This window comes from Cavia porcellus, unplaced genomic scaffold (assembly GCF_034190915.1).
Source record: "Cavia porcellus strain 051 isolate PalLab524CR breed Dunkin Hartley unplaced genomic scaffold, mCavPor4.1 scaffold_20, whole genome shotgun sequence".
Taxonomy (NCBI): domain Eukaryota; kingdom Metazoa; phylum Chordata; class Mammalia; order Rodentia; family Caviidae; genus Cavia; species Cavia porcellus.
Window position 1 is genome coordinate 4,076,081 of NW_026947503.1, and position 25,366 is coordinate 4,101,446.

Here is a 25,366-nt window from a genome sequence, read left to right on the forward strand (position 1 = left end):
GGGTGTTAGTTACATACTAAAATGACACTATTTTTAACGTTATAAGGTTAAGAGGCACATACTAAAAAACAATACAAGGAGGTAAAAGAAAGAACTGACCAAGGACATTCAATGACAGTGACATTCAACGTGATAATAAATTTATGGCATCGCCATCAGGTAGCTATAAAGCAATCTAATTTCCTACTGCCACATGATTTCCTCAGAACTCTGGCGTCTGCAGTTAATAACTGCACAGTCCTAACAACTTGTACGACAGGAGCAGAAGTGCTCTGGTCGGTAGGGAGGAGCGGGACTGCCAGTGTTACTCCGGCTTGGACAGCTTCCTGAGACCCTGTCTTAAGGAAAAAAAACAAGCCAGGACCAGAGATGTAGCTCAGTGTGAAGATGAGCACAACCACTACTGAGGAGGAGAAGGAAAGAGGGAGCGGGGAGTAGACCACTGCACCTCAGAGCAAATTCCAAGGTACTCAGAACCAGAGTCAGTGAGTGACTTGCAGACAACAAAGCTACGAAAAGCAAGAAGTTTGGAAAGCTTCTAAAAGAAGGGGCCAGACAGACAAGTTTAGTCATTATGTTTACAAGAAATGTTGCTGCTTTAAAAATACATAAGAACTAAAATCATAAAAACAACAACAAAGAAACGCTGTCACTTTAGAACAGGGGGGCTAATAAAACATGTCACAGTAAAGTTCTCACTTTTTACTGAGACCCCAAAACTACACTTATATATCAAAATATCAAGCTATAAGTTTTTGCACCTGGTCAATTATCTATAATAATCAAAGTCTCTAAATGAAAGAATTCATATAAAATATGATTAAAATTACTTATTTTTGTATTTTCAAAGTAAAACTGAAAATCATTTTGTTTCTTGAGGAGACTTCTTAATGTACACTCACTTCCTTACAAGATCATCAATGTCAAGCAGCAACATGAAATTGTAGCCTAGGCTTCCTCACCCCTCAGGAGTTCAAAGTCTGGGGAAAAAAATCAGCCCAAATTCATGACTGAGAAAGAAATTTTAAAATATACATTTTCACATGTTCTGTACAAAGTTACTTTTATTTGCAGGTGTATTTCACCTTACTTTATTAGTGTGTGTGTTTAGTTTACAATGGTCGTATTTCTTGGGGAATACTGATTTACTACACTTAACATTGCAGTCCCACAGTGCATCAGTCTTCCTACAAGCCACATGCGCTCATCCTTCTTGTGGCAGAGCAGGGCTCCACTGTGTACAAGCCCTCCATTCATCTGTTCACGGACTCACAAGCTGCTTCAGGGTTTAACTATTTTGAATCGTGCTCCTAGAAACATGGATACGCACGTGTCACTGTGGTCTGATGTCTAACTTTTTCAGGAAGATACCAAAAGGGGGACAGCTGAGTCAAAGGGCATTTCTACTTTTAGTTTATTGAGAACTTCTCACACTGTTTGCCACAGTGGTCAGACCAGTTTATACTCGTACCAACAATGAAGTGTATGGATTTCCCCACAGCCTCTCCAGCATTGGTTACTGGTTGATTTCTTGATGATGGCCATTCTTTCTGGAGTGAGATGGAATCTCAGGGTTGTTTAATCTGCATTTCTTGAATGGAAGTGACCATAAAGATTTTTTCAAGTACAGTGGCCCCTCAGTTTATGAATGCTTTTGTTTTTGTTTGTAACACAGACGCATCTGCAAAAGTTTGTTTTTGTTTGCAAACTCTACGTAAGGTTATGAGCATCACTGCAGCCATCCTTCTCACAAAAGCATGAATGTGGCCATCTTTTCCAGAATCACTGAATGAATTAAGTTTGTGAACTAAGGACTACTATACCTATTCGTATTTCTTCATCTCAGAAGTGCCACTCATTTCAGGTGTCAGTTTTTCAGGGGACCTTTAAATTTAGGGGTCTAATTCTTTTCTTTATATATTCGAGAATTTATCATTTACTTTCTTTATATATTCTACAGTCATATATAAATATATTATTATATGAGTCCTTTGTCCAAGAGGCTGGCAAGGCTGTTCTCCTATTTATGGGCTGTCTCTTCACTCTGTTAGTGGTTTCCTCTGTTGTGGGAAGCTTTGCAATTTGATGGGATGTCATTTGTTGATCTTGGTATTATTTCTTCTGAACTGGGGTTCAGTTCTGGAAGTATTTGCCTACACGTCTTAAGGAATTTCACTTGTTTCGTCTCCTAGCACACTGAAAATTTCCATTGTCTGTTTAGATATCTGATCTATCTGGATTTTAGTTTAGTGCATAATAAGAGATGTGGGTCTAGATTCAATCTTTGGCATGTGGAGAGCCAATTTTCCCAGCAAACATTTGTTAAAAAGGCTATCTTTCTTTCTTTCTTTCTTTCTTTCTTTTTATTTGTCTTTTTCATTTTTATCGGTACCGGGAATCGAACTCACAACTGCCGGCTTGCAAGGCAGGTGCTTATGCCACTGAGCTAAATCCCCAGCCCCCAAAAGGCTATCTTTCTTTCAGTGAAAAGATCTGGCCCTTCTGTCAAAGATAAGTTGCTGAATGTGCTTGGAGTTGTTTCTATATGCTCTTATCCTCTATCCTTTCCAGTGATTCACATGTCTGGGATTTTCCCCCCAATACCATACTATTTTTATCACTGTAGCTTTGTAGTATAATTTGAAGTCCAGGACTGTCATGCCTCTGCCTTGCCCTTCTTGCCTAGAATTGCTTTTGCTATTCTATGTCTCTTCTGGTTCCATTTGAGTTTTAGGATTGCTTTCTCTATTTCTGTGAGAAATGCTATTGGTATTTTTATTTGGATTGCATTAAATCTGTATAACAGTTTTGGCAGTAAGGCCATTTTGACTATATTAGTTCTGGCTACCCAAGGAGAGGTGTTATCTTTTCATTTTCTGATGTCCTCTTCAGTCTCTTTTTTTTTTTTCAGAGTATCATAGTTTTTACTTCTCTATGTTAATTCCTAAATATTTTATTATTCTTGATGCTTTTGGGAAAGGTATTGTTTCCCTAATTTCTCCATGAGTTTATTATTTGTATACAAGAATGCCATTGATTTCTGAATGTTGACTTTGTATCCTGCTACACTACTGAATTTAGTTATTAATTCTAGAAGACTTTCAATGGATTTTCTGGGGGTCTCTTAGGTCGTATCATCTGCAAGTAATGACAATTTAACTTTTTTTCTTTCCCATCTATATCTCTTTTATTTCTTTTCTTGTTTAATTGCTCTGGCTAGTGTCCGCAGAACTATAATGAACAGCAGTAGTAATACTGGACATCTTTGTCTTTTTTCTGATTTTCGAGGAAAAACTTTCGGCTCCTCTCCATTTAGAATGGCCATTGGCTTGTCATACCTCAATGGCACTTATCACACTGAGATAAAGACCTTCTAAGTGGATCTTCTTCAGTGGTTTTATACATGAATGGATGCTGGATTTCACCAAATGCCTTTTCTGTGTCTACTGGGATGATCATGTGATATTGTGCCTGCGTCTACTCAGTGGTAGATTACATTTATTGGTTTGTGTGTGTTAAAGCACTCCTGTATGCCTGGAATAAATTTATTTCATCACGACACACAATCTTTTTGATGATTTGCTGTATTCTGTTTACCACTGTCTTACTGAGGATTTTTGTATCAATGTTCATTGAAGAGCGTGCCCTGTAGTTCTCTTTTCTTGGTTGGGTCCTTCTCTGGTTTTGGAATCAGGATAATGTTTGCTTCCAGAATGACTTTGGGAGTGCTGCTTCTCCTTCGATTTCATTAAAAAGACTTTAAGGCATTTAATCTTCTCTAAAGTTCTATTAGAATTCAGCAATGAATCTGTCTGGACTTGGGTTTTTCTTGGTAGGTTTTTTTCCCCCCGATTTCATTAATTGGCACTGTTTTACTGAGGATTTTTGTATGTTACTGGGTTAGCTTTCATAGTTCATACGTATCTAGGAATCTACACCTGTCTACCCCTATATTTTCCATTGCATTACATTACAGATTTTACGCGCAGTTACCAATGATCTGAATTTCGGCGGAATCTGTTACGATTCTGCCTTTTTCATTTCTGCATCCTCCGTGGAGGCTCTCCTTCCAGCCTGACTGCAGTTCCTGAGCACACCTGTCTTACTGTGGCTGTAGCTCACCTAGTCACTGTGGGGACATAATACTGAGAGCCCTGAAACGAAGCCATTCTGAGGTTGCTCTGAGTCAGGTGTTCAAACAATTAACACTTCCCCATAAAGGTGTCAGGCCAAGCTCTCTCTTCAGGGAGCGCTGCATGGACTTGGACTGGAGGCACAGGGGCACAGAATGCTGCCCTTCAGCACAGCTCACAGTACCCTTAGGCACCGGAAGCCTCTGGGGTGCCCGCTTTCATCTGTCCTTATCGATTTGGTCTCCCTTTCCTGGAAGCTCAGGGCAGGAGCCAGGGAGGAAGTGCAGACTGGCCCCTCCCTTCTCCGTGCCGAGTTCTGTTTCCTCGGGGTCTCTTTAGGTCTCACTTTTCCTTCTAGAGCCCTCCTCGTTCCTGGGAGCCCCGCTCTTGTGTTCTTCTCTAAGCTGTGACTTTCCAGCTCCTGGATTCTGAATCCTGGAGTGGCTCAGGTGCTGCTACCCACTCCACCATTTCCAAAGATGTCTTTAGTTTCAGTTACACTAGTATACACGCCCACTGACAGTGGACAAGGGTTCCTTTTTCCCCACACCCTGGTCAGCATTTGTTATATTTTGATTTCCTAATAATGGTCTTCTTTCTGCGGTAAAATTGAACCTCAGATTGTTTTAATTTTGCATCTTTCTAATGGTCGGCGATGTTGGAATATTTCTTCCAGTATGTATTGGTCATTTGTACTTCTGTTAAGTGTCTGTTAATTTCACGTGTGCATTTTTCACTGGGTCTTTTATTTGTACTTCTGTTAAGTGTCTGTTAATTTCACGTGTGCATTTTTCACTGGGTCTTTTATTCTGGCAGGTCTAACTTTTTGAGTTCTTTGTCCATCCTACATCAGTGATGGCAAAACTAGGGCACACATTACTTTTAAGACAAAACTTGTTCATGTTTGACTTGTTTTTTCTAAACTGAAACCTCAGTACGCAGGTCTAATTGCAGTGTTGGCCCTTTGTGATATATGCGTGGGTTTTGGGCTGCACTTTGGGCACTCGTCTCTAAAAAGTTTGCCTTCATTGTTCCAGGTATCAGTTCTTTGAGGAATAGCTGGCAAAATTTTTTTCTCTTTAGGTTGTCTCCTCACTCTGTTGGCTGTTTGTTTTGTTGAGTGAAGCTTTTTAATTTGATATGATCCTATTTGCTAATTCTCAGTATTATTTCTTATACAACCGGGTTTCTGTTTAGGAAGGCCTTGCCTATAACCTGTGATTTCAAGAGTTTTACCTATGTTTGTCTTCCAGCATGTTAATCATTTCTGTTTTAACATTTAATTCTTGGATGCATTTTTATTTCAGTTTAGTATATTACGGTGCAAGACATGGGTCTAGATTCTCCGTATGGGTAGCTAATTTGCTTGACATCATTGATTAAAGAGGCTATTTCTTCTCCAGTTACATTTTTGGCCCTTTTGCTACAGAGTGAGTAATTGAATGCACTTAGGGTCATTTCTGCAACTTCTGTTTTATTCCACTGACTCTCATACCTGTTTTTGTGCCAATTCTATGTCATTTTAATCGCTGTAGTTCTGTGAAGTAACCTCAAGTCTGGGACTATGAAGCCTTCTGCTTTGTTTTTGTTAGTCAGGACTGCTTTTGCAATTCTGGGTCTCTTGTGAGTCCACATGAATTTAGGATTTCTTTCTCCAGTTCTGTTAGGAATGCTATGAGTGTTTTGACTGGGATTGTTATGTTTGTACATCAGTTTTGGAAGAATGGTCATTTTGACTATGTTGGTTCTGACCCAGCCAAGAACAGGGATGCCTTCCCATTTTCTGATATCTTCTCTGAGTCCCTTTTTCAGAGTATAGTAGTTTTCATTGTAGAGGTCTTTCACTTACTTAGGCTAACTACTAAGTATTTCTTTGGTGCTACTGTGAATGCTATTTTTTTTTTCCTTAATGCTTTACTGGATTTTTAACTTTCACTACAATAAAACGGTATCTCAAAACAAACTAACCTTTTCTGTATTAGAATCATTTATCTCACAAAATGTTCTTCTATAACTGAGTCACTGTCAAATTTTAAATTAGGTTTAAATATATACTTACAAAAGTATATTTGTAGCAAACATTTTGCTATTATAGATATAACTTCACCCATTAGATATAAACTACATAAGAATACCATATAACTAAACTACTTAAAAACATCTTCTTTAGCGGGTGCTTTTAGAACCATTTTCTTTCACAAACTTCAGAAAGAAACAAAAACAAATGTAAAATAAATATTAGTGACCATCAAACTTAAAAAATCTATAATAATGCAAATGTTTACACTATTCTTTCCTTTTACTTGCTTCAGGGAATCTTGATTTTTCTCACTTGTTTTGATCCCCTTTCAGAGCTTGCAGGGGATTCACTCCCTCACTAAATTCACAGAGCACATGTAATTTCAGGGACCAATTTAAACCACTCAGTATTCATCTCTGTGTGAATAATTCTCACCTATCCCAGATGACTATCACTATAAATTGGTTAATTTCTTTTGGCTATTTTCTGATTTTTAGGTCATGTTCTTATGATAATAAGCAATCATAATAATTTACAGACATTTGCTTAAATATTTAATAACTCATTGATAATAAAATGATTTTATTTAAATAAGCTTCTATTATACTTTAAAGAAATACTCATAAAGCTAAGAATAATTTGTTTTTTCCAGTTATTAAACTACCAAATCAATCTATGGTAAACCAAGTGTGTCAGTTAATAGAAAATATATTCAAATAAAGGTACACACTTTAAATCAGTATTAAATTAGCACTTAAATTAGTATTTGTACAATGTCATTAAGCACTATGGGTTTCACATTTTGGTACCCTTACTGCACTCCAGTTCAGGAACTCTCCCAGAGGAGCACCAGTCTCCTGAGGCACTACTGTCTCTACTGCCCATAAAGCTCTATGGCTCACACCTCAGACCTGCGCAGCCCGGGCCTGACTGTGCAGGAGGGAACATGTGCATGTGTAGAGCAGCCAGGAGGCAGCAGGACAGACAGCACCAGTTCAGTGGGTGTTCAGGGAGACAGCAGGGCAGTGCAGTGGGCCTGCGCGCGGATCCCAACATGTGAGGCACGTGGTGGAAGTAAGACAGTAAAGACTGGGCCAGGGCCAGGCAGGCACCACTCAGGAAAGTCCCTAATGAAGCACTTCTCCACTACAAGGGAAGAGCGCTGCACTTCGACCACAGGCAGTGGACTCACACAGGGCTAGGTCAGAGGAGTAGCATTTTGGAAAAGCTAGTCACCTGCCCGTGCCAGGGGTTAACCCACAAAAGGCCACCACTGTTACATCACTGGATAACACTGCAAGTCCCACACTTCGTCCTCAAGTCCTCTTTGAAGAACTGTCCCTCTTTGGCACATCTACCTGCCGTGATCATGTGGCTTCTGTGAGCAACATCGGCCAAGTCCTGGAGGCTCCGTGCACATGTTCTACAGAAAAAGCACTGGACACCCCCAGGGAATATTCAGATTCTACAAATACAACGAAGGGACTCCAAAAGGTGCCTGCCTTATGTGCAGAATGACAACCAAACTCCCAACTGGTGATCCCAGGAGTACTGTCTGTTGGACGGGAGGCTTTAATAAAAGCACCTGGAAGCAGGTTCTGTTGACTACTTTTTTGAGGGGGCAGGGAGTGGGTACTGGGAAATGAACTCAGGCCCTTGTGCTTGCCAGGCAGGTGCGCACACCACTGAGCTAAACCCCTGCCCCGCACTCTTATTCTTACCTAAACATGAAAATGGTGTATTACCAGCACAGTAAAGAGGTGGACAGGACCAGGTAAGTCTCAGCTGACAGTGTCACACAGCAGGAACTGAGACATGTTCTCTGAGTGGTAAGTCAGTCGAACATCTAACATCCAGCCTTCCCGGCAGCGCCTGCTTGCCACATACACCAAGGGCTCTACATTGTCCTTGCTCAAAGTGACTAATCCCCCCTAATTTGGGTACTGAGATTAAAGATTTTTAAAATTTTTATCTTATACACTTTTCTAAAATTACTTTTGTCCTGCCCTTCTTATGGTTAACAAATTCTTAACTTAAAAAAATACCTTTAATTTTGAAAGAAAATGTTCAGAAACATGTATTTAGCACAGAATAAATAAATGACATTTTCACAGTCACACTCTGAAGTCTTCCAACTGCTGTCTGAAGGTTACTCACCTGAGAGGTGATATTCAGAGTGACGGTATCCAAGCCTCCAGACAACATGCCCTGAGTATCGGCCAGGGTCAGTGTAACACTGGCATCTCCTCCCACACCTGACGAGGACATGACCAGGTTCTGAGCTGAGATGGCTGACGGTGACATTGATGTTGTTGAAGGGAGGCTCCCACTCGTAGGGTTAAGCTCTACAAAAGAAGCAAAGTAAGCAGTTCAGCGGGAAAACCTGGTAAGACACATTCTCAGGGCGCGGGAAGAGCAGGTTTCAGATGCTTTTGAAATCACATCAAGGAAACCAGAGTTTTTCATTCCAATTTTATGACAAGGCTTTTCTTAGTTTCCAAATACCCACAGGTATACACTCTGCTTTATTGGTATAACATTTAAAAAAAAAAAAAAACCCTAAAACAAGAGTGAAAGTACAAACTATAGCCAATCCACTGCTACTACTATAGAGAGAACACTCAGACAAGGATTTCCAGAGCTACAGACTACTAAAGAACCCAACAGGTTCCACTGAGTAACAATGAATTTCATAAGCTAGTGGATAAATCTATCTCCAATCATTTTCTCACTTTTGTTACCTGTTTAAATATTTCTACTTATTCTGCAACACAGCTAATCAAATGAAACATCACACAATCTTTAAAATATTAACTTATCCTATATATCATCTTAGCTTTCTTTGGAAAAGGCAAAAAAACCTTTAAATTATTTTCCCTGGCACCTAATGGTAAGAGAAAACAAGATATCTGGTACAGAAATTGGGAAAGACGGGCCTTTTCTACTATGAAACAGACACTCAAACAGCCTCTTATGCAAGTGAGATGGGCTCGGAATGGGATTATCCAAGTCCTGTGAAGGCACCAACAAAACCAATGTTTAAATCATTCTTCATATGCATAAACACACATGCACATACAGGCACAAATCCTCTGACCTCACAACCTAACCCCTGTCTATCTACAAATAAATGCACACTCATCATTCTATGTCAGCCACTGTGCAAGGCTCTAAGAACCCAAGATAACAAGTGAAGTCTAACTTCAAAAAACACATATTCTAACTAGGTTTAGAAACAAAACCAAACAGACTTCTCTCAACACCCTGGGTGACCGAGGTCTCAGGAGTCCAGGGCCTCTCCTAGGAAGCGGGGCCAGTGGGGTAACCAGGCTACTTACTTGTAACTGGAGCTCTCCACATACAAGGCCTCCATAGATCCACACTCGTGGAGTCCCACACTGTGCTGCACAGACCTGGAACCTTCAAAAGCAGTATAACCATTAGGAGGCTGGGAGCTCGTGCACTGAAGCGACGCTGGTGTGCCCTCCCACCTGCTCCTGCCCTGCACAGTGGGCTCCTCAATGCGGTGCACAGAAGAGTGTGGATTTGTGGAGGGATGTGCATGCACTAGCACTCCAGTTACACAGCACTGCTCTAGCAGCCTTCCTCAGGCTATCTCCGCACATCCTTGCCCTTGCAACTAGCATGCGGGCATGCTGGTCATACAAGTGGACTGAACTGCAAAGGGTGCCTTAGGACACTGCACGGAACCAGTCATCCACTGTCACAGAGCCCAGGGAGGAGAAGACAGTGAGAGGGAGGCCCATTCCTGTGAGTCCTTCCTGGGTTCATCCTCAAACTAGCAAAGCAAAGCTAACACTATTCATTACTACTAGACAGCACAAAATTCACCCTCACCCTAACTGCTAAATAAAGGACACAAAGAGCCTCTCCTCACCTGTAAAATAAACCTGACTTTCTAGTGATGATTAATGTATCAAAAAGTTCCTGGACTACCTGGCAAGAAAAATCTAAAGAGAAAATACAATCAGGAATATTGACTTAATTAAAGGGAAAACACAGAACAACTTCAGATAATGCCAGAGTTCGTATTCCAAATCAAATGAAAAACCTTTAACCATGTCTTCTAATTTGATGAATTTCCACAAAGAGGGGGATATATAAATTTTTAAACAGAATCATCCTTAATATGAATTAAAAGGATGTGAGCCTAGAGGATGAATGCTGACATTTTGTTAAGCACCCACTTGGGTAACTGCAAGATACAAATTGCTCTAGAAGCTACAACTCTTAATATGAAATTTAAGATTCAATATTTAAAAAGATTGTAGACCTTTATTTCCTTTATTTTTCTTTAACCACTATTCCTCCTGAATGTGTCACTAATCAAAACCTTACTTCATTTTATAACTCTGACTCAAAAAATAGTAATCTCTAAGATTACTATTCATCAAAGCTAACATCATCTTAAATCTATACCAGAACAAGATTTCGTGACTTCTAAAAACCTTGATGTAATTTTTAGGATTTCAGAAGTTTAAAAGATCTTAGTTTTTCTTGCAAGTAACACAACTATGGGACAACAGGGAGTAGGAGGTAGAAACCAAAGGGAAAGCCCTTCACGCAGTCTGGCCTTCACTCCCAAGGGCTCCCGCCACTCCACTGCACTCCACAGTACAGCCTCAAGTGTGCGGGATCTCTGCCTAGCGTCTAAAAGGCATCATCCAAGGAAAGGCTAACCTTTTGAGCTATTAGAAATAAACAACAGATTGTACTTAAATTGAGAGAAAAATAACTTTACATAGTGCTAGTAAAGAATTGCTTTTTATGTATATTAAAAGTGGAACACATTTTATTCATCAAAATTATCTTAAAATGGAAAGTGGACTATGTTAACACAAAAGAGTAATACTATTTTCAGATAAACTCTTTAAACAAAAAGTCTTGTTAAAAAAAGGAAAGAAAAAAACATCCCGTTAAATCTTAAATTTCTATCCACTGCCAAGCTGCTTGCCTGAGAGGGTGCTTACTGACTGGATCATCTTTCAGGGAAGGGTGCCTGGTTTCCTAACGGATGTTGTCAAGGTCACAAACAGCCGCCAGTCCCTAATCCTACCTCTGAATGTGCTTTATTCCTGTGTATGAAGTAGTCAGTCACCTCACCTCCATTCTTGAATTCCTGAAATGCAATATACAGTTCTTCTTCCAAAGCCATCAGTTAAAGTGCTAATTGCCAGTTAACCTACAGCTGAAACCCCAGCTTCAAGGGAAATTTAAAAATAATGACAGCCACATGCATATTCATTATTCTCTGTATCACGAGTCGGCAACATAAATTTCATATGGTTAATGCTAACAGTTTTTATTTCAAGTTTCTCTCAGAAGAGCCACGATAAATCTCAAAACAACATTTTAACTTCCACTCTCAGATGTAACACTAAGACCTGAATGGGTAAGAGAGGGAAGAATCTCTTCCCACATCCACAATGATTAGAAGATACCTCACCTGATCACAAAAAAATTCTGTATTAATTCTGTAAATCTGAAATTGCAGTACTACAAAACTGTTCTTTAATTATGAACTCATATTTTATGGTGTCATCAAATTCCTTGACAACTTTATTTTTAAACTTAGTACCTCGGATATAAAAGCTAAAATAGCATAAAAAATGAGAAACTTCCTCAGCTAGCTCTAAGGCAAAAAAAAGTTTCATGAAAGAAATGATTAAATCACAGATGGCATGCTATTGTTTTTAAAGATTGCCAGCTGTAGAGTATGAGCATCTTGCATACCTCAGCCATGAAGAGCTCCACTGCCCAGAAGGAACCTTCACTTGCCTGGACACTACCTGTGAGTCCCTGGAAGCAAATACATAGGAAAGGTACGTGCCACCTAACTGGTCAGATGCCTCCTCCATCTCATTTCTCCATTCTACCAGAATACCATCAATTTTAAATTAAGGAAATATTGCACCAGCAAACATCCAGGATCTCCAGGAAGCACTAAAAAACCACTCCACTTAAAGTAACACATCACAACCCTTCTCAGTCTCTCGCTTTGCCAGGGCTCACTAATGATGTCAAGCAGAGCGCTTCCAGGGAATGGAGCATCCCACCGCAGACGGCCAGCTCACTCCCTGGTAAAGCTGGATGCTGAGTTAGCACCTTTAGTCCAGGGACCCACACTGACCACAGCCACCATTCACTCTAATCTGTGTACAAGAAATACATCTTCATCTCACAGCATGCAGAGTAGGAAAGAGAGTGAACTTACAGCTGATGGTCAGAATTCCACAGATACCCAGAATTTAATCTTTCTTTGTCTCTCATACACACACACACACACACACACACACACACACACACCTATGACTTTTAAAAAGAGGTTACAGAGGAATGTTTGTTACACAATTTAAAAATATACCATATATTTTGGATATTATAGCCAGTATAGACTAAATTATAACCTCATATTCTAGCCTACAGTCAATTATAAAACAAAACAGAATTCCTCTTAGTTAAGAAAAAACCACAAGGCCTCTCTTACTCTAAATTAGTAAGCATTACATTCTATGATACAGCTTTTTAGAGCAATCAAATCAAACAAAATGACTAACGAAAGGAAGAAATGGGTAAGATTACAGCAGGAAAAAAAATCAACACTGAAGTACAAATGGTACAGAAGGAATGGTCATTGGCTTGGGGATCCTAATTTTGGATCTTCCAACATGTGGTTCAGACAAAGCTCTTGTCTACATCAGTAAGGAGGCAGAAAGTTCTCTCAGGGCCTGAGTGGCCATGCCTCCTAGTGTCATCTACAGGGCCTTCCTTAGCACACCAAAGCATCCACGGCAGGGAGAACCCAAGCTCCTGGCAGAGGGAACTGTGCAAATGTCTGCAGAGCCTGCCTCTGGCCCAGCCAGGCCCCCGCAGAGAAAGCACCCTACCAAGTCAGCCCACACAACATGCCCTCTTGGCACTGGCATGCCTCTTTACATGCTGCTAACGCAGCACTTGTACGCTCAACTGTAAGAAATAGAAACAGGGCACAACCCACTGTTTCTGTGAGCTGGAATACAAAAGAACTGTGTCTACCCTGCTCACTTGTTTACTCTTTGGCATCTTACAATCCTCGTCACATAGTGAATTACTGGGAATTACTACCAGGTAAGTGAATTACTAGGTAAGAAAGTATTTCAGTGAAGTATGAAAGACAGTCTAGCTTTTAGCACAAATATATCTGAACATTGTTTTTCCCAAAACTGATACACAGAGCTGGAAAATAAGCTAAAAAGTAAAGGAAATCTCTACCAGATAAAGAACACTAGATGGATGTGTTATCTTAAACTGTTGATGGTTACTTGCAACTGTCACTTATTTTACTTGGACTCATTTATTAGTAAGAAGTTAGCCTTAAATAAAAGCTCGTATTTCAAAAATCTTAGAAAGCTGCCTTCTTTCTATTTGTTATCTTACTGTCAGCCAGAAAAGTCAGAGTAACATCCAACACCAAGTCAGAAATGATAGCTTTCTAGGTGAAGCCATCAGAATGCTAAGGTGTGTGTAATTACCACGGCCTTCTATATCTGATGAAAATCACTCATGTGCTGCATAATGGCATTTTGGTCCGGGCAGACTGGACATATGCAGATGGTCCCGATAGCTGAGGTGCAGGGTGAGATGTGCCACCAAGATCAGTGTGGTGAGCGCACTCCACGACATCTGCACAACAGAGCCACTGAACAGCATACCTCAGACAACACCACCCGTCCTCTGGGGAAGAAGCCTGTATTTCTTCAGACCTGACAGAAGCATTATTAGCTGGATGATGCCTAGAACTGAACATGAGCTCTAACCCTTATGGAATGATACTGCAGGTGATGAATGACTACGCCGGCAGCTGACATATGTGCCATCTAGAGTGCACTTTTAATTGCTGCCCTTGCCACAAGCTCGTTGCCTAGACCTTACAATGTCTCTCCTGGTTAAACCTTTAGTTGTACATGTGAGGAGTTTAACGTTGCAAACTGTAGTTGTGAGAAAAGCTGGTTCCTGCTTACTAAGATGGCACCGGCTCGCTGAATATAATCATGGGTGCTGACAACTGTGTACTTCCCCTTAGTCACTACTTCTCATGAAATTGTGCTAAGATCTCAAGGTAAACGGAAATACTGTGATGTCTGCAAGTGACAATCAAAGTTACATAATGGCAAATGTGCTAAACATAAAATAGCACCTTCGAAGCTCTTATTTTTAATAATATTCAAGGAAAAATGAAAACAAACCCACAACAAACCTACATGACAGTATTTCTTCACACTTAGTTCACAACTAAGCCATGAAGAATTTTCAAACACTTAAGAATTCTACTTTACCTCCATTAAGACTTTCATTGGAGTTGAAAATATTTCCAATGTCAACTGTAGCAAAAACATGTGAATGGATCTAAGGGACATCATCAAATAGTAGGAGAACTCCTCTCAAGTGACTGACAAAGAACGAATTACTGAGCCAGTGCCAAGGTGTCTGATTGGCCTGTTTCCCGCCCCCAAGGGCTCTGGGTGCTCATAAGTGCACATTCATAGGTCTAGATAAAATCCTACAAGCACCTATTTGCTACTGGTTCTAAATCTGGTGGTTTTATTGGATATTCTACCATGTAACTGATAGTACAGACACTAGAGTGTATGAATTAAAAACAAGCTGGAAAAAAAACCTGCTGAATAAAAATCTGCTGGCTTTCAATAAAAGCCATCCTGAATGCATCAGAAGACTTGGTAAAGGTATGCTGTCTTAAAAACTCTGCTGTCAAATTGTGAGCAACACAACCTAATACCTGAGAGAGAACAGCATCAAAAGATGAAGATGCTGCACTACAATTGCTGACCATTATCTGTTCCTCCTGCCACTCCTGAGACACACAAGTAAGTGTGTATGGACACAAATATGGGCGAAATAAAAAGCATGTAGGACTTTAACAGCAGAGCATGCCAATACCCAAAAACCTCTGAGTCAGTATTCAGTGTACTCAGCTGTTGATTTCCTCACTCCTATTTTATATCACTTTTTCCTAATAATTGGGCTCTATCAGATAAAAGGACTTTTGCTTTGTATGTACAAGATTTAATTTGAGGAGGCAAAGGACTGCCCTGGCCTTTATGCCATGTTTAATTTTTTTTCTCCAAGCATTATAATGTGTAAACTGCTAGAAGGCCACAAACCTTAAGGACTACTTGTGTGCTCAATACTGCCATTCTCAAGCATTTACAACTCTATGCACAAATACAGGAAGGAACTTCCTACAAACTAGCTGAAAATTTACATTGCACAGCTAGGTGTTTGTAGAAAGGGCCTACCAAGCACATGTTTTCCCAAACCTCTTCAGAGTGGGTTACAGAAATGTAGACGTAAGAGTATCTGCACCCAGCTCTCATTATGCAACACCAAGAAGGGAGACAACAAGAAATTCTGAGTCCAAAGCTTAGAGAAACTCTACCTCGATACCTGATCAGCAGTTTTCTAGAACAAATCCTTTAAAGTAATTTTTTAAACCTACGGTTATATGATCCAGCACTTTTAAATATATCTATAAGCAATAACATAAGAAAATGGCCAACAAAAGGAAAACGCAGGGGAAACAAAAGTCCAGTTCACAAATGTGTTTTTGATAGGACCTAGTACAGTGGCTGCTATACGGAGGGGTACTCAAAGAAAGTTAATTTGATCAACAGAACACCTTTCCTAAAATAACCTTCTGTATTTCCAACATTAAAATTCAGACACATATATAATGAAAGATAGAAGGTTACTGAATCAAATAGAATTCAGTATCAATTCTTGCCATCCAGTAGCATTTAACAATCATGGCATATCACTGGAAAGGAAAGTTTTTCTAAAAATAGTTCCTCAAATTTTTCACACGTTAAAAGGAACAAAGACATCCTCCTAAAGAGCAAATCTTTTGTTTTTCTTCTATATAAACATTTTTAAAATTTCATCATTAATTTTGCAGAAATCTCACTAAAACAAAAGAAGCACCCTTGGTCAGTGTCAAGGTTGGGTCAGCCTGGTACTGTACTTTGTCCACTCTGATTTACATTTGTTCAGGGGAAACCTGCTCTCCACACATATCTCCACAAAAGTTATTTTGATTTCCAGTAAAACATTTTTCTTCTATATAAAAACAACGTCATAAGTTGACTATGAGGCTTAAAGAGTTCAGATTTACTGGTATGTATTATTATATGTAATATATACAAATAAGTTAATATTTGTAAAAGTTACTAGAATAGTATCTGGTACATAGTAAGGACTATAAAAGTTATTAAATTTTTAAAAATAACTCTTAGTTAATGTGAAGAGCTCAGAGCTGAAATCATATGGACAAAACACAATAGGTAAATCTGCCAAAGCTAACTCAAGCCAGAGCATGCTTCTGAGAATGAACGACACAGGAGACAGAAGGAGGCACACACAAAGAGAAGGGGCCCAGTGATGGACACATGCATGACTTGCCAATTTAAAGTGAGTCTTCTTGCCCAGTGTATTTTCTGCCTACTTACCTACTTTTCAATGTTCTATCACATTTTAACTTTTTATGCATAATCTAAGTGGAATTCTGAAGTCATGAGAATGGGGCAAACACCATGGGTCTCTGCAATGTTCTTGTTTAGAAAGCTCACACCAGTGACTTTCCTTCAGCTTACAGAGCACAGCAATAATCACGAAGCTATGTCTCCTTGATCTTTGCTAAACAAAAACATGGCAAATACATGGCAAAGCTAATTGACATTCTAAACATTTATTAATGAACGTATAATTATATAATCACTCAAACGGGAAACAAGAAGACAAACTACAGTTTTTAATACCTGGTGCTAGATTTCATTAATTTTGAATTTATCACATAAATTACAAATACTTATTATGCACTGGTTTTATGTAAAGCTGAGTGTAGGCGGCAAAGAAATACAGTCTGGCAGACTTAAATGATGGGTGAAAGCATGTTTACAACGTCAACTTACTAACCAGAGATAGTCAGAGTAATCTCCTGTGGAGACCCCGAGGATGACGCAGCAGTAGGGCCAGCAGCTTGGGCTAGAACCTGGCTGAGACTCGAGTTGTTAATGGTCAGGGTGATCTCATGGGGGCCTGTGGAGGTGGACACGAGGCCTTGTGAAGTCATTACTTGAGTGAGATCCTGCGTCCCTGCTCATCAACACAAAGCAAGACAAAGTTGAGCTCTAAAATAATAGTTTTTTTCTTGTTTTAAAGTATCACAGTTAAATTGTTATTTCAAAAAGGTAAGTCAAAATAACACATCAGTCAGTTCTAATTACTTCTGCAAAAATAAGACTTGCTTAGCATGTGCAAAGCCCTGATTTTAATATCTGGCATGGCCAAAATTAATAAATAAGTAAAGTATACAAGTATGCTCATCTATACACACATATACTGCACAAACACCACTGATGAATGAAAGCTTATTTTATCTTTAGGACATTTAATTTTATTTAGTGGGTTTCACCACAAGGGAAAAAAATGACATCGTTAGTATCCTAAGACTAAATGTATGAGTATAAGCAAGTATAAGCAAGAGACTGAAATTCCAGCTGGTGAAATAAACAAAAGTGAACAATCTTTACCACTGCTGTTGGTGGTCAGCACAGAATCCTGTTCAGACAGCGGGCCAATGGTCAGGTTAGCAGATGTCACCGTGGGCTGCAAGGACAGGCCTGAGATGGGCTGAATGACGACGCTGGCTGGGACTGTGCTGTCGGAGGTCTGTCCAGTGTTCTGTGGGGCCACACCCCCAGCCTCCCCTGGGAATGGCTGGCTAAGGAGGCTGCCTTGCTGGAGCGTCTGCTGTAAAATACTTGGATCGATCTGAAAACCAACACAGATACCTGCCATGAAAATCCCATACTTCCGTGAATTGAGACAATCTAAAAGCACGGAAGTCCATGTCAGCTATCATACCTGCAATGTGATATTATTGATGCTGGATGCATCAATCCCAGAAATCTGAACATTTGGTCCAACCAAATTTGCAGCCAGCTGTAGCTGGATGCCTTCCAGGGCGGCCAGGCTCCCATCTGTTAGAGACACTGTCAAGTCGCCACCAGCTGGCCAGAAAGAGAAAAGGAAAAGAATATTATGAATGCTTTTTAAATCTAAAAGAATTCATTTTTTACACAGGGACTTTCAAATACCTAAGTTTTATATATTATATTAACATGATATAATTAAGATATGTTAATATTTATATGGCATGTATATGCTATGTAATTTAATTATCACAAAAAAATCCCTAGTAAATAGATAATATTACCTATTTTAAACATATCAGAAAAGTGAGTCTACTGGTTAGCTCAAGTTTTATTTTATTGTTTTGTCTTTTTGAGACAGGGTCACACTATGCAGTTCAGGCTGGCCTTGAGCTCATTTCGTAGCCCAGGCTAGTCTTGAACTTACAAGGATCCTCCTGCCTCAGAATGCCAAGTGCTAGGATTATAAGCAAGAGCCTCTGCGCCCAGCCAATCTCAAAGTTTTAAATAGCAGCAACCACTAAACAAGAACAACCCAGCTTTAATTGTTCTACAAATCAAAAACATAGAAAGAGGCGGCACAGGGTATTTGCTGGCTATTAAGAACTGTCACATTTACTGTAAGTATCCAAAGAAACCCAGCTGTTCATATACTCTTCACATACTATATGCCACAATGACAAGTGGATAACTACTACCCTTTTATTTTTCTTTTTGAGACAGTTTCACTATGCAGTTTAGGCTAGCCTTCAGCTTACTTTATAGCTCACACTGGTCTCAAACTCACAAGGATCCTCCTGCTTCAGCCTTCCAAGTGCCAAGACTACAGGCATGTATCACCATAACCCACTGATAACTACTACTTTAAAAACTGTGTTAATAAATATTTGTAAATTATATATCTCATTACTATATTTTAAGAATGCTGAGAAAGAAATAAACCTAGTAAAAACAAAATCTAGTAGTGGCAATGCCTATATTACTACACTGGGAAGCTGAGACAGGATGATCACAAGCTCAAACCCAGCCTTGTTTCAAGATTCTATCTCCAAAAAATTTAAAAAAAAAACAACCCTTGGGATATAAGAGCAAAGGCCTTAGATCCATTCCCTAGTACTGCCAAAAAAAGAAAGCAACTAACCAAAGTACTATGGGCTTCAAAAGCAAATGTAACAGACCAAAAAAAGAGTAGAAAGGTAACTGTATAAAACAAAACCGCATAAAACCTTCCACTGAATGTGGAACAGAGGAGAAGGATGTAAATCAGTGTAGTGACTGGGCCATGCCCAACCCAGCACCTACCTGACACTGAGGCAGGGAGAATAGCCTGGCCCACCAGCCCTTGCAAATTTTGATCAAATTGTCCTGTTAGGACAGAATTGTTCATGATAAACACATTAGGGTCACTGGAGGCGGAATTGAGAAGGTTCACAGACTGCAGTCCTTCCGAGGAGCTTCGAGTCACAGGTTTCCTGGCTTTCTTCAGGTCTGGTTTGTAATGAAACTGCATGTGAGTTTTCCTCCGCCCGGATGTGCGGAAGCGCAGCTCGCAGTGCGGGCACTTGAAAGGCTTCGCTCCGGTGTGCAGGCGCATGTGCACCTTCAGGCTTCCTTTTGTAGAAAAAGCATTGCTGCAGACATGACAGCTGAACAGCTTCTGACCTGTGGAAAGTCCGGCCAAGAATCAGCGGGGCTGAGACCGTCTACACTTCCGGATGCCCTCGGCCACTCGGGTGGGTGACCTGTGCTAAATATGTAGCTGAGTGTTTCCAAGAAACCTTGTCACCCATAACCTGTCACAGGCAGTGGCAGCACTTTATCAGCAGACTGTTTACAATTTACATCTGGTACTTCCACAACCCTCCAAGGTTAGTGTCCTGAAACTCCTGCATTATATGTTGAGCAATGATGGGAGTATTTATCTTTACTAGAAATTAGTAAGTAGCTGGACTTAGCCCAGGCTGTATTACTCTCACTTTTCTTTAATTTTATAAAGGGGACTGCACTGACGTTTCAGTATCTCTTTATTTTATATTCTGACAAATGGGAACATCCAGAATGCTAGTACAGGAAGCTCCACAGCCAGAAAATGTATACAGGAAGTACATTCTGGGGCACAGAGCCACGTGGCTAATGTCACACACGCACTTCATCCTCTCTGGTTCTTCACATCATTACTGTGAAGCAGAAGCCACCCATGTGTCATCAGCACCAGTCGTGCTCCAGAAGCGCTCAGGTTAAAAAGAACTTCTTCCTTTCTCCCTCCACCACCCAGAAATCCAGGGCTCTTATGTCACCAACGGCCCAGGCAAGAGGCTGAGAAGAACAGATCCAAAGCTGCCCGTCTTCACAGGTCTCCACACAAACAGACAGAGGGTATGGAAAGCAGTTTTGCTTTCCACTTGGACTTCTCTCTATTCCCTGTCTATACAAACTGCATTGGACTTCCAAGCCAAATGCAGTACACTAAACAAAGGTGCCCATCACGGTGAACACTGCCAGGCACCGCTGCACATACAAAACCCATTCAGCTGGCGTGCTGAGGTATACACAGATGACACCTTCTTGGCCTCAGTAAGTTGAGTGTGACACAAGAGATATATATAGGAAAAAACCTCATCAGACAGGAAACCTACATGTCTAAGAGGCTGAATAAATGATTTGCATATACACATTTTTGTTCCAAATATCAGTCCATCAAAAATAATCTCAATTCTCTAGTGTGAGAAACTGAAAGTATAAATAAGGATCGAAATATCAGATACTATGAAAATATGAATAAAATGTTCAAAGCGGGAGGGGAACAAAGGAGGAGGAAAAGTTTTCTAAAAAGTGAGAAAAAGGAAAAAATGGAAACAAAGCTATTATAAATGGGGAGGGAAAGGGGGTGAGGGGAGGGGAGGGGAATGGGGAAAATAATCAAGTTATATCACGTTGAGGTACAAATTCTCTATGATAAATGTGATCTTTATGTATATCTAAATGTAACAATAAAATCTGATTGAAGAAAAAAACAATTCCAAGACTTAACATAAATGGATGAAATGTCACTTGTACTCATTTGTCTAATTTTGTTCAAAATAAAAAATAAAGAATATAAGTAAATTTGATGGTCACAACTCAAGAATCATAGTGACAATGACTAACACCCTGAGCTTATTACATGCCAAATGCTTTTCTAAACTACTCACATGTCTTCATACATGCAAATTCCTTACTAGGGAAGTACTATCATTAGCCCAATTCATACACAAGGACCCTGTGACTCAGAGAAGTGAATGGCCTGATGTCACCATGCTTCCACATGGCAGACCGAATCCACACTCAGCAGGAGAGGGAAAGCTGCCTTCTACCAAGGATGCATTGTGTGGAATTCAAGAAGCAAAGGCAGTGGACTGTCAGGTTCTTGCATCAGATGAAGATTAAAAAACGACCATGGAAACCAAACAATTCTTTCCTTCCTCAGATTTTTTCCCCCTCACATAAAAAGTATTACAACGCAGCCAGGCATGGTGGTACAAAGCTGTAATCCTAGCACTCAGGAGGCTGTAAGTTTGAGGTCAGTGTGTGCTCCATAGTGAGTTCAAGGACAGCCTGAACTACACAGTGAGACCCTGTCTCATGAAAAAAACAAAAGTATTACAAACTGGTAGCTGTCATCAGACTTGCCAAGTCTCTATAGTTTTTATCAAGTCCAACGAACTGAATTTCTTAAGCCTGAGTGAGACCAACACAGAGTGTTTTACATGACTACTGGCAAGACGGTGGAGCGGTGAGCAGCAGAGAGAACAGCCTCTCTGAGAGACAGCATCTAGATGGAATATAGCATCATGAGGACGGCAAGAAGGAAGGAAATGGGTGTCTTCGACCAAGGAATCTGAAGTTGGAATCAAAGCCCACAGAGAGAGCAAAAAGAAAAACCTCGTCGAAGAAGGCAGTGGCTGACAGCCAGACTCGCTGCTGAGGGGAGCAGCTAGAACCTGGGACGTGCAGTCACAGTCACAGGGGCTGTGGAGACTCCAGAGGCCTCTGTGGACAGACTCCCCGATGGAGGGATGGCGGATGTGGAGGACCGTGCCGGCCAGCGGTGCGTGCAGGGGGCTCAGTCCTCTCACGGGAGAGAGCCATTCTGGAGCTGAAAGCAGGCCGCTGCCGGCTTCTTCCAGCAGCTGCTGGCTGGGCACAGAGCCGTGGAAACTGCTTGGCCTGCAGGAGCCCAGTGGTCTGGTCTGGTCTGGGGCAGGCCTGCTAACGCGGTCTACTGCTTCATCACAAAGCAGCTCCTGGCTGCGGGGATGCAGGGGCATGACATGAGACACTGTCTCCACAGGCTGGCTACCGTGAACCCAGAGACAATGCTGGAACAGACTGCTTTGTTTTGTTTTGTTGTTTTTCTTTTCTTCTTTCCTTGTTTGTTTTATTGTCTGTTTTTTATTTCTCTTTCTCTCTTTTTTCTTTTTTGAGTGCAAGTGTGGGCCCCAACCTGCTGTGGGTGTGGTCTTCCTCTGTTCTACCTTTCATCGCTTCTAGCTCCCTTTTCCTGCAGTCCTCTGCATCAATTTCCCCAAGTTTGTGGAATCCATCTTTGTCCTCCAACCTATATATAATCTCTTTCTCTTTTCCCACTTTTCTGTTTTCTCTTTAATCCATTTTGAATCATAATCCTTCAGGGCACAATTAATATATTACAGTCTTATATATTATATATAACTGTTTTGCATTCCATGGAAAAGATATGAGAAGGCACTTAAGCAACACACAACCTCAGACACCCAGTTCACCAAAGGCAAACTCAAAGGGGAATGAGGCTGGAAAATCCAAAACCCCCTACACCACGGCTCTCTCAAGTGGTAATAAAGCAACTGAATGAGGTTCTGGAAACAATGGAATCAGAAATAATCTCTGAAATAATTACAGAGATTACCAAAATACATACTATGCTTAGTGATGTTAGAGCAGACACAGACAAAAAAAAAAAAAAAATAGACAAACTTAAACAAATTATAGAAGCACAACACAGGAAAAAAAATGGAATCCATAAAGCAGATTCAAACAGATATCCAGAAGAACAAAAACTCCACTGAAAGTATCTGAAGCAGATTAGGGTAATGTAAGGACAGGATCTCAGATATTGAGAACAGGCTTGCAGTTAGTGACCAGGAAAGAAAGATTTCTCAAAACTAACAAGGAAACATGAGAAATCAGTACAACAGCTGCTAATGAGACCAAGAAGAATAATTTAAGACTAACTGGATTCAGTGAAAAGCAGGAGATACTACTCGTGACATTATAAACATCTTCACAGATATCATGAAAGAAAACTTTCCTGGTAGAGAAAAACGATTTGACATACAAATAAGTGAGACATATAGAACTCCAATTAGCAATGATCAAAAAAAAATCTACATCTAGGCATATCATAGTCAAGATTCCAGAAATTGACAGAAGAATAGAATTTTAAAAGCTGTTAGGGATAAGAAAAAAATTACTTACAAAGGAAAGTCCATCAGAATCATAGCTGACTTCTCAGCACAAATTCTCAAATCAAGGAGAGCTGATTTGAAATGAAGTAGTCCAAATTCTAAAGGAAAATAACTTTTGAAGTATCTTGCAAAACTATCTTTCAAAATTGAAGAAGAAATAAGATACTTCCATGACAAAGAACATCTGAGATAATTTATGATCATCAACCCAGCACTCCAAAATGTCCTGAAGGACATTCTTGAAAGAGATAACAAGGACTATAACTCCATGAGCCCCAACAGAAGGAATCCACCAGGCAAGGCAATCAGAGAGAACGGAAAAAAAGAAACACAAATGGGGCGGGGGAGCCAATAATAGGAAAATAACATGACAAGGATAAATCAATACATCTCAATTTTAACCATTAATGTCAATGGCCTCAAATCACAAGTCAAAAGACACAGACTGGCAGAATGGATCACAAAGCAAGATCCAACAGTATGCTATATACAAGAAATACATTTAATCCAAAAATAAATTCATAGACTGAAAGTTAAAGGATGGAAAACAATATTCCATGCAACAGGAATCCAGAAAAAAGCAGGCATTGCTCTTCTATTTGCAGATAAGGTGCATTTGAAGCCAAGACTGATGAAGAGAGATAAAGAAAATCACTATATCCTAGTAAAGGGAACACTCCAAGAGGAAGAGGTAACAATCATAAATATATATGCAACAAATATTAGTGCACCCAGTCATATAAAACAATTATTAATGAACATGAAAAATCAAATAAGCCCTAATACACTTGTACTGGGAGACCTCAATATCCTGCTGCCACAAAACTGATTGACTAGACAACAAATCAAAAATGAAATATTAGAACTAAATCACACTTTTGAGCAAATGGACTTAGTAGATGTCTATAGAATGTTCTACCCCACAACATCAGAATACATATTATTCTCAGCTGCACATGGGACATTCTCCAAAATAGACTATATACTGGATCATAGAACATGCTTAAGTTAATGCAAAGGAACTGAAATTACCCCATACATACTATCAGACCACAGTGCATGAAATGGAAATCCATTACATAGAACCACAAAAAGTTCATCAATATATGGAAATTAAATAGCACTCAACTGAACAACCAATGGGTCACAGATGAAATACAAGAAGAAATTTTTACAGCTGAATGATAATGACAATACAACATACCAGAACTTGTGGGACACAATGAAAGCAGTTGTAAGAGTGAAATTTCTGGCACTAAATGCCCGTATCAGGAAAACAGAGTAAACACATAAAAATAACTTATAACTTCTAGGAAAAGAAGCGCAGGCTAAACCAAAAGCTTGTACAAGGGAGCAAATTATAAGGATCAGAGTAGAAATTAACACACTGGAGACTAAAGAAACAATACAAAGAATCAATGAATCAAAGAATTGGTTCTTTGAAAGATTAAATAAAATTGACAAACTCTTGGCCAATCTTATCAAAAAAGGAAAGAAAAGACTCAAATCTATGCAATTAGGAATGAAAAGAGAAAATTTACAATATACCCTGTAGAAATCCAGAAAATCACCTACACTTATTTTGAAAACTTGTATTCCAATAGGATGGAAAATACAGAAGAAATGGACAGATTTCTAGATACATATGAATTACCAAAAACAAATCAAGAAGATATAAATATCTTTAAAAAACCCAATATCGATAAATGAAATTAAAGATTT

General features: G+C 39.8%; 1 protein-coding gene across 10 annotated transcripts in view; it reads right to left on the reverse strand.

The window, feature by feature from the left end:
- The window catches only part of Znf236 (zinc finger protein 236), a 142,091-nt gene that overhangs the window by 24,952 nt on the left and 91,773 nt on the right, over positions 1-25,366 (reverse strand). For 7 of the 10 annotated variants that reach the window (XR_010041346.1, XM_063231419.1, XM_063231421.1 and 4 more), the window contains 5 exons: positions 19,464-19,823; positions 18,094-18,239; positions 17,760-18,000; positions 17,143-17,322; positions 8,311-8,498 (listed from right to left, as the gene is read on the reverse strand). Coding sequence is in view for 9 of the 10 variants with exons in the window: in XM_063231419.1 (XP_063087489.1) it covers positions 8,311-8,498; positions 17,143-17,322; positions 17,760-18,000; positions 18,094-18,239; positions 19,464-19,823 (1,115 nt within the window). In the remaining variant the exon portion in view is untranslated. Of the gene's footprint in view, positions 1-8,308; positions 8,499-9,491; positions 9,574-17,142; positions 17,323-17,759; positions 18,001-18,093; positions 18,240-19,463; positions 19,824-25,366 lie in introns of those variants that run through there. The other 3 variants (XM_063231424.1, XM_063231423.1, XM_063231420.1) reach the window with 2 other exon arrangements.